The 10,494-nt window shown below is 38.1% G+C and overlaps 1 protein-coding gene across 1 annotated transcript; it reads left to right on the top strand.

The window, feature by feature from the left end:
* The first annotated feature begins 3,100 nt into the window (after positions 1 to 3,100).
* Positions 3,101 to 9,040, top strand: LOC115259334 (uncharacterized). The gene is made up of 7 exons (XM_062859353.1): positions 3,101 to 3,302; positions 3,363 to 3,560; positions 3,630 to 3,791; positions 3,850 to 4,020; positions 4,210 to 4,416; positions 6,794 to 7,327; positions 8,673 to 9,040. The coding sequence occupies exons 1-7, from the start codon at positions 3,269 to 3,271 to the stop codon at positions 9,038 to 9,040; spliced, it is 1,674 nt and encodes a 557-aa protein (XP_062715337.1). The 5' UTR covers positions 3,101 to 3,268.
* Positions 9,041 to 10,494: the final 1,454 nt, after the last annotated feature.

Genomic DNA, 10,494 nt, shown 5'->3' with positions numbered 1-10,494 from the left:
AGTTGGTTCGATGTTGATTGGGTTGTGACAGGGGGATGTCCGAGATGGTTGCCACTGCCCAGATGGTTCGGCATCCTAATCAAATGTTGAAATTTTTAAAGGCCCAGCTATGCTGCAAATACAAAATATTTTTTTTTTTTGAAATATAATTAATATTATTCATCAATTACATTAAATTATGATTGATATTCGTGACGATATTTTTCCTGTTTGATCACATACACACTAATACTAAAACAATTACTGCTATTATTCATAACATAAACACTATACACATAAAAATTACTAATCAATGTTTCCTTCTTTGTTTTTCTCTATAAAATGTTGCATGGTTCGGATCCTTGCGGAACATGAACGGTGCATGAGCACAAGATTTTTCAGATTAACATATGGAAGATCTTCGAAAGACAAGCAGAAGCTAACAAACACAATCTATGGGGGAAGTATCATCGACATATGTAAGTAAACAAATGTAAACTACTCTCCATGGAACCTGAATTCTAAGCGTGTAAAGGTAAATAACTAACATACGGCGGGAAACAAGAATTTATCAGGAAACTAAGTGGATGGGAAATTGTACTTTGGTTTTTCGCATTGTAAATGAAAATTTAACTAACGTTACGCGTACGAACGAATAACAATTTTTCAAGTAGTTTTCGTTTCTAAAGCTCTAATTCTCTTTTTTTTGCAAATTTGTGAAATTTTTAATCTCGTCGAATTTTGCAGCCGAATAGCATTGATATTTTCAAGTCCATACTAACTCCCGGCGCGAGTTGCAACACTCAATTTTGCGTATTATTCCGAAGCTAACGCGTGATCAATAACTTAAAATGCTTTGTTGACGTCAATGCGTCTCGACTCGACGAAAACTGATTACCTACTTCTTTGACTAAGCTGGACAACATTACTTATGTATGACAAGGAAGATAATTTAACGTTTTTAAATGTTGGTATTATATGAAAAGTGAGTAAGTGACATGTTTTCTACAAGAAAAACTAGTAGGACTGACAGAACAATTCGAAGATTTAGCCGTATATTGCCAGGATCTAGGAGCCAATCCTGTTAGGTGTAAATGATTATTAGTTATGAAGCTAATGCGTTATCAATGAGACCAGTTACTCTGGACATTTTGGACGAAAATTACTACTTTTCTTAAATAATATTCTGCAATAAATGACGCAAAAACATTATGACCAGCAATTACTGACATAATGAACATAACAACTTAATATAACACTTCAATAGAGTAGGAGTAGAGACTACATATTTGATATGGGGCAAAACAGTAACGCTACTTAAGTTTGGGAATCTAAGGCAACTAACTGACAAATTGACAAGGACCTAACATACAACATGAACCTTACTACAGAAACCAATTTCACACTTTCTACTGTATTTGCATTATTGTGTCTCAAGTCTAGTCCAATACCTTTCCCCAACCTATACCATTACCCTTCCGATGGTGTTCATGTGGTCCGCACGGACTATTACGGCCATTACCCCTCCTTGATCTTCGGCATTGGATTGACTTGCGCTCTTATTGCCCCACCAACTGCTGCAAAATGAAAATGAAATGAAATGAAAGGCCCGGACTTAATGACGTCGCTTCCAGCAGTTCTTAGCCATTTCCGTCTCTCTCAGTACGCCTTAGCTGCAGATATAAAAGAAATGTTTCATCGTATCAAAATACGGGACGAAGATCGACAATTTCATAGGTTTTTATGGCGAGATCATCCAGAAATGCAGCCAGCAACATTCGTAATGGACGTGGCAATTTTTGGATCGACATGCTCCCCAAGTTCGGCTCAATATGTGAAGAACCAAAACGCACAGGAGTTTGCAAGCGAGTTCCCCAAAGCCGTCGATGCGGTAATACGTCATCATTACGTCGACGATTATTTGGATAGTTTCGGAACAATAGAAGAAGCAGTGAAGATCGGCTGTGAAGTGAAAGAAATCCACGCGAGAGGCGGATTCGAAATTCGGAATTTTTTGTCAAACAGTGCTGAGATCGCCGAACGCGTGGGATCTCAATCAACGATGATGGAGAAATTACTTCAAGCCGGAAAGGAAGAGTTTGCCGAATGTGTTTTGGGAATGAGATGGATACCATCCAGTGACAACTTCACCTATTCGCTTCAGCTCCGGGAAGACCTACGAAACGTGTTGGCCGATGGACACACCCCTACAAAACTTGAAGTACTACGAGTTGTCATGAGCCTTTTCGATCCCCTGCGGGCCTTATAACATTCTATCTGATACACGGAATTTTTAATCGACAAAAGCACATACGACCTATTCTAATCGAGCTCCAGAATTGTATGAATTTGCTATAATATCGTAGTTTGTTTGATCTTTAGTGCGTGAATCGATAATTTGTTGAATGCTGACGGATACCTATTCTCGGCGAAAAGAGTAAAATTTATTGAACTAAAACAGAAAACACTTATAATTGCCTATTAAAATTTAGAGTCTCTCTACACGCGCACAGGATTGATTATTCCTATCAAATAAACTAGTTAAAACTTACAAAATAAATAAAATATCTAATACAGGACTGAAAACATGGAGTAAGTAGCTTAAAAAGTAAAACTGTTAGATAAAATCATTACAAACTAGTCATGCATCATTCTCTTATAGCCTACAGTTGATTACTTAACCTAGAATTGATTTGCTACGAGAGGAATCTCCAAGAAGTAAGGTGAAACTGAAGATTTGTAAGTAGATTGTTAAATATGAAGCTCTTGAATGTAATTTGACATCTAAATATATTTTAGTTAAAGTTGCCCTGATACTGCCACACTGTGGTCCCGCTTCTAAAAAAATCAGTTCGAACACATAGAAAGAAATAAAATTAAACGATGGATTTAAGTTGGGTCTACCAACGATAATTCTCGAATACTTTTTCAAAAGGACGTAAGTCGAAAAATGTAAACAAACTGGGTTTATGCGGTGAACGATTGCAATTGCTTCTATAATTGCACAAATTTGACAACCATAACCATAGTAATTGAAACAATTTTTTTATATGTATTTTTCAAAATGACGGAACATCCCTATTTTTCGAAGCTATAAAAAAAAACATTTACGCCCTTTTGGATTCAAATTGACGAATCTGACAAGTTGACTGACAGCATACTTACGCTGGAATGAAAACAACGAAAGTGACAAAGAAAAATGAAAATTGAAAAGTTTTACTTACGTCAGTTTGCTGCTACAACCGTTTTTGTTAAATAAACAGGAAAAATAAAGTTCAGAACGTCCAGAATGGATAATTCGTGTGGGTTCCAGCTGCTACTGGGTAAGTTTATATGCATTTATTCTTTTGTTGTGAAATAACATACATTAATATATGATTCAGATGCTGCCACACAGTTGGAATGCAGCACTTCGGGAGCTGAAACAACACGTCATCAGGATCATCCGTATGCTCTATCTATTAGCTGCACCGAAGTGAACAGCACCAAAGCATCCGAAACCTTGAGCGCCTTCTCAGTAAACTCCCAGCCCGTTCGATCAAATCTCCCGACACAACGTTTGGCGTTAGCCGATATTACTTGTAAGTATTGTCATGTAAATTTTAGTGAAATGCATATTGAGTTCTTGCATATATTTTTTTAATGCTTAGATGGGATTAACCCATCGCAAGGAGAAAGCTTGCCAAGGAGAAAGCCCAAAAAGGAATCCTGCGATAGTTCAACGTATCTCAGCGTGTCGCAATGGCTGGAAAACTTGGATGATTGTTGTTTTAATGTTTCCGAGTGCAGCTTTTCGTCCGCCGATCAGTGTGGTAAGTGAATAGAAAAGCAGATATTTTTTTTCCATTTTAACTCAAATACTTCTTGCAGATAATCCAGCTAATCATTCGTCGTCGTTCACGCTACGTTCACCTCCATCCGAGCCTCCGTCCTTCATGTCTATTCACCCTCCCGATGCGAAGCAATTTAAGAAGGCAGCAACCGGCTACGCTGGCACCGCGCCCTGCGTTCCTGGGCGGAGTTGTGTTGCAAACCATTCTTGTAAGTGTTGTGCCGCAGCCTAGTCTCGGAGGTTGTGGGTTGGAGAAGTTTCGAATATAACGTCCATCGGTCCATCGTTTATAGGGATTTCTAGCTCCCTCCACTCCCCTATTTGTCATACACTACTAAAACTAATACATGTGCTGTTCCCCATTTTGAAAATCCACCCAATCGATTTGAAATTTTCAGGTGAGCTACACCAGAATCGCGCCTCGTCTGATCCGAAGCTCGTTGATCCAGCTGAGCATACTGATTCACAACTGCGGCCAAGTTCTCGATCAAAGCATCTGTCTCAACCACGAACCACGCCCTACTCTTTGTCGGCAAAAAGCTCCAGCAGCAATTTCGGAATTTCTAACCCACCCGAGCGCAGTGCCGCCTCTTTAGTCGTTCCAGGTAAATTTATATAGATGTTCTCAAACATGTTGAATGGATTTGACTAGAGTGACTGGAAGGGAGAGTGGCGTCATCTTCCAATTTTGACAGGTCTCCTGCTCGTTTGGAACGGGAATTTGTATGGAGTTGACAGATGATAGCTGTTCCAATTTTGACATTGACGCCACTCTCCCTTCCAGTCACTCTAGATTTGACCAATCATTGCACAATGGTCCACGAACCAGATTTACGAGGAAAGATGCATTCAGCGCCTTCAAATGATTTTTTAGACAATTATTGTCTTCTACAAAGTTGTCCCTGATAATAAGGCCCTCTTTCCAATGTGCATGAAAATTAGGGTGGTCCAATTTTCAAAGAAATTGGATGACAAACTTTTTTATTTGCAAGAATAACTATATACACGAAAAGAAAAATTCTCATTGAATATATAAGAAAATGTTATACATTTTTGCCATTTCGATTGCCCAATGAAAAGTATGCAAAATGTTTTTAAATCCTATTAGAAAAACGTTATGAAAAGTATAAGTTTGGCTTATACCTTTCATGTTCTTTTTCAAATAATTCTCATTGTATGCCTTATATAAGTTATGCTAGAAAACTAATACAAAATACTATGTTTTGTTTTGATTATTTGTCCATACTTTGTACTAAAATATAATGACAAAATTGATAATAAAATAAAGCAGGATTATATTTCAATGATTATTTTCAAATGGTTTTGTACAAATCGTGTTATTTTGCTAAAAATACTAACACTTTTGCTAAAAAATAACACTCGCGCATGTGTGAAGTTGTGGAGCACCATCCCGGAGGGCACCCACGATCGATCACCAACTGGACTTAGTTGCAACGACGGTAGTTCAAGTTCAGGTCCGACGGGATTGAGGCCAGGATGTCGATGTTTGTTGGAGTCCAACTGCTCCAATAACTTCTTTGTCGCCGGATCGAATTTGATAAGGTCCTGTTCAGAGTGAACACTTCCGGCTCACCTTTCTCCTTCTGCAGCTTGATGGAGATAACACGAACCCGCGGGTGGTGCAGGTCATTAAAATTGTTGGGCAGGGCCGGTGGGAATCCGAGACGTGGGAATGATGGCCACTTCCTCGACTATGCGCCTTCATGTAACTGCAATTAGTCGCCTCTATTACGCTTCCAAACGATGATAATTTGTTCCGGACAGGTTTACCGCATACACGCTTGCAAATTTCAACAATAAACATCTTTCCTGAAAGCACAAATGGATTAATGAGTAATGATGTAATTACTCAATTTAATTGTAACTTACCCGAAAATAGCTCTAATATGCATCTGGCATGACCAACGAACGTTTTCTTAATTCTTCTACTTCGAGCACCATGCTGGAAATTTTCAATCCCAAACATTATCAAAAGTATAAGTTTTGCCTAATATATTTTTGCCATTAGGCAAAACTTATACTTTTCACTACGACGTGTTATATATTTCATGATGTTTTCGTTTAAATTGAATAAAGTGGCGTAATGAAGTTTATATGGAAGAATGTCATGAAATCTATTACTTTAAACTAATAATTGATACTATTAAATTTCTTTTCGTGTACATTCTTCGGGAAAGTTGTAGATCTATCAATTTTGAGCAAGTTTGCTGAAGACAGTTTTTATGTAGCTTAAAAAATTACCGATCTAGAGATATTTTTCTGAATTAGCTTAGGGTGGTTCAAGAAAAATCGGTTTTCTGGCATTAACTTTTCCAGTTTCAATTTTTCATCAGAGTCGCCCAAGAAACACTTGTAGAGTATTTCAAGACGCGTCATTTCGTGCGCTGAGATGGTCGTTATCTCTTTTGGTTCAATAGTTACTGGTGTTTTTCCTAAAAAATCATAGTTTTTTTAAATGTGATAAAAAAAGGCGATAAAACGATTTGTTCTAGCGTACCCTATGAAAACTATGAGAAAATGCTCCAAATTTGGTGAACCATTTTTAGAACTCCAAAAACGCACATTTTCGTGCGCTGAGAATGTTGCTACGTCATTCCGTTCAAAAGATATTGATGATTTTCTAGCAAAAATAGGCACAGTTCAAGTATTTTTTACTTGAGATACAAAAATAACTCACCTCTAATTTTTTGATTTCTTCCTCCGGGTTTTCTCGAACCACCCTAAGCTAATTCAGAAAAATATCTCTAGATCGGTCAATTTTGAAGCTACATAAAAACTGTCTTCAGCAAACAGTTACTTGCTCAAAATTGATAGATCTACAACTTTCCAGAAAAATGTATATAGTTATTCTTTCCTCGTAATTTCCTCGTAAATCTGGTTCGTGGACCACTGTGCATTGTTTGTGCAGGTTCTAGATTTGTCTTGACATGAATTGTACAGTCTTATTTTATTATTTTTCAGCAAACATTTCCCATGGTCCCCAAATCCCAAGCACTGTTCAAGAGCACAGTGAAATATTTTCAAAGTCATTCAACAAATCAATCTGCAGAGCAACAACGTCAACACCGATTCCAACGCGGCCCAATGAGATGCAACGAAAAAAAAAATCATCGCAACTATTTGCAGATGAGACACCTGTGGATTTATCCCTTCCAAAGGTTGGTGTTAACATAGGTCATGAACCTTCCCAAGACCAGGGCACCAACAGCTCAATTTGTCGGCCTATGGATTTGCGCATTGCAAAACTTGCAGATCACGAACTCGATAATCATTACGAAGAGGATTCCTGTGATGAAGAAGATAATTCTGGAGGCGATCCGACATTCCTGAATGAATTTTCCATTTTTGAATGCTTCGAAGAATACAGAAATATGCAAACCGACGATGAAGAGTTTCCAGACTCGGACGACGATAATTTCGATTTGCGACCAGCCATCCAACAGAAGTGCCAAGGTCCAAAAACGAAAAACGATGCAGGAGAAGGCAGAAGAGAAGGTAAGGCTCTAGACTGGCACAAACAAAAACATGTTTGTCGATCGAAACTTACGGGAAAAATCGTTCCTCAGGGTATGATCAGCTATTTATTCCACTCTTAGCCAAATCGAGCGAGGTAAACAGGCGTGCTGAATGCTAGACTGGAGGTCACCCAATTTATCTTACATTTGAACTAAAAATCCCTTACAAATTTTAACATATTACTCCGTGGACTTTGTCAACTTTTTTTTCTTTCGACAAACAAATGTGGATCGATCTAGTGATGTTGATTTATTCATACTCTTCCAGGAATTCGTTAAGAAAGCTATCCTGGGATTTTCTAATTCCTCGTGTGATTGCTTCCGGGATTCCTCATGGGGTTTCTTCAGAAATTTCTCCACGTATTCCTCCACAAATTTCTCCAGGGATTCATTAGGGAAATACTTCTGTTATTTCTTCAGGAACAACTCCAGGGAATATTTTAAACATTCCTTAAAGGATTCCCCCAGGAAATCTTCTTGGGATTCCTTCTGAGACTCCTTCTAGAATTCTTTCAGGAACTCTTACAGGAATTAATCCACGACTTCCTGTAGGAAATGTTTAGGGATTCCCTTAGGAATTCTTCTGGGATTCCTCCTGGGTTTCTTCAGGAATTCCTCCACGTATTCCTCCAAGAACTCCTCCAGGGATTCACTAAGGAAATCTTTCTGTTATTCCTTCAGGACCCTATTTCTTACCGAAATCTCAACTGCTGAGTGTTCGGTAACGGGTTTTTAAAGAAATTCTCTAAAAATTGTCAAATTTCGGTAACATATTATCGTTTATCTGTCAAACTCTAATGAAGTTCGGTAAAAGTTGCGAGCTTTACCGAATTATTCCTGTAAAACAATCTTAACGGTTGAGATTTCGGTAAAACATTACCTAAATCGGTGATATGCATTCCACCAGGCATTTCTTCAGGAGTTCCTCCAGATTAATCCTATGATTCCTATGCAGATTCAACCTATTCAAACCGAACGCCAGAACTGTCTTCTTGAGAAATTTTCGACAAAGTGTATTATATTTAAATTACTTTAATATTAATTACGCTCTTGCGTTTTATTTCGATTGGGCATTTGGTTACAGAGATATTTTTTGAAGAGCACTTGGAAGTAATATCACTTAACTTTTTGATAAATGCTTATACCCCCAGCTTTGCCATTAACCCTCGAGCAGTCGCGTCTTCGACCACCTGCAGCGGCACCACGCTCACAATTAACGTGTATTTTTCATGGTGTACTGAGTAGTACACGATGCGACCCATCCCTGGTTAATGTTAACGTTTTGTATACCTCCATAATGATAATCTATTTTTTTTCGATTTCAGATGAACAAAACGATTCGAACGAGTTACAGAAAAATGAGGAAAACGAAACAATCAATACCACTCACCATAATCTGGAAAACGAATTAAATGATCCGAAAATCAAAAAGGTCTCGTTAAGAGTCCGAAACAAACAGCTCAAACTCAAAGGAATGTCGTACACAAGGCCCGATGGTACCGTGGTTCCCGCTCGTTCTGTTAAGAAGGGATGCGAATGCAAAATGAAATGTAGCGAGAAATATTCGGACAATGTCAGACAACAGCTGCTTCGAAATCTTCTGGCTCTCAAAATGTCAGGACAAAACCAATTTATTGCCAATCATATGATAATCACCAAAACGGCTCATCCAAAGGTAAGGGCCTGTCCATAAACTACGTAGACTCTTAGGGGGGACGGGGGGGGTCTGGCCAAAGTCTACGCTCCATACAAATTTCGAAAATTTTGTATGAACAAAAGTCTACGGAGGGGGAGGGGGGGGTTCTGAGATGGTCCAAAATGAGTCTACGTAGTTTATGGACAGCGCCTAAAAGAGATGAAAAAGGGTTTAAAAATCGTATACTCACAATACTTAGTGCACAGACAAACAGACGTAACACTCTGATAATTCCCATCGTACTTCGATTTAACGATCTTTTTCAAAATTTGATAGTTGACCAACTACCCACCTGTGGCGCTCACATCGTTTTTGTTCGAGTTTAACGTTTGCTCACTACCGCCACCTAGTTGATGGTTGGCCAAACTTAGTCATTTTAGCATTGGGCGAAAATGTTTCCGTGACTATGATTTGAATCGAAAAATGTTCGATGTGTTACGTCTGTTTGTCTGTGGAAAAATGTTCGAAGTGTTACGTCTGTTTGTCTGTGCTTAGTGTTTTAAACCGCATATTTAAAATTATTTTTCATAACAAATTAGATTAGATTAGATTATTTTTCATAACAAATTAGATGCTAAATGCGCACATGGTTACTTTAAAATTCCATCAAATGCGTATAGGCTTTGTACAATGTTCAATATATTTTTGAGATGACGTTGATTGATGATATCGGGTCATTACTGTACTGTAGTATTTATTTAAAATTACATGTTTTTCTTTTGAGAATTAATTAACAATTTCATAACATACAATTTTTTTCTCTAAATGCACAATATTTGACACCACGTTAAGTAATACGCATACACGATAATAATTGGTTATTTTTATGGAATGATCAAATTTTGATATTTTATGTCTATTAAGGTTAATCTTGGGTTAATTTCAGTTAAATTTTATTGTATGAATTCATTGTATTCAAATGTTTGTCAGCATCAAACAATTTCTACATAAGAGCCTAATTCTTTTCTTCAGGTTGTCAACTCCCGACGTACCTATTCAAGGTCCTACAGACTTCCAGGAGTTTCTGGTATGGTGAAAATTTGCAAGGTGATGTTCATGACAACGCTCGACATAACGGATCGGAAATTGAGAAGCCTGGCGGCAAAAAAAATTGCAGGCCTTGGTGTGGCAGAGGATGATCGACGGAGCTTCAATACGTCTCACAAAAAAGTCAGCCAGGATCACATCGAATTTATAAGAAAACACATAGACAGCTTCCCGGCCTACTCTAGTCATTATTCTCGAGAGAGTTCGGAGAAGCGATATCTGTCAAGCGATCTGACCATACAAACCATGTATGACTTGTACAGAGAAAAATGTAGCAGGGATAACTTGTGGATACCTGTACATTACGATACCTACCGAATAATCTTCAGGGACAAGAACTTGTCATTCAGGAAGCCGAAGGTAGACGTTTGTGGCGAATGCGAAAAATACAGAATTGCTATCAA

Source organism: Aedes albopictus, chromosome 1, assembly GCF_035046485.1.
Source record: "Aedes albopictus strain Foshan chromosome 1, AalbF5, whole genome shotgun sequence".
Classification (NCBI taxonomy): domain Eukaryota; kingdom Metazoa; phylum Arthropoda; class Insecta; order Diptera; family Culicidae; genus Aedes; species Aedes albopictus.
This window is presented reverse-complemented; position numbering and strand designations above follow the sequence as displayed.

What these genes read in the sequence shown, in the direction of transcription:
- LOC115259334 (XM_062859353.1), top strand. Translation starts at nt 3,269, where the DNA reads ATGGATAATTCGTGTGGGTTCCAGCTGCTACTGG. An exon ending in GGCGTTAGCCGATATTACTT is followed by an intron (nt 3,561 to 3,629) that starts GTAAGTATTGTC and finishes TTTAATGCTTAG; the next exon opens with ATGGGATTAACCCATCGCAA. An exon ending in TTGTGTTGCAAACCATTCTT is followed by an intron (nt 4,021 to 4,209) that starts GTAAGTGTTGTG and finishes TGAAATTTTCAG; the next exon opens with GTGAGCTACACCAGAATCGC.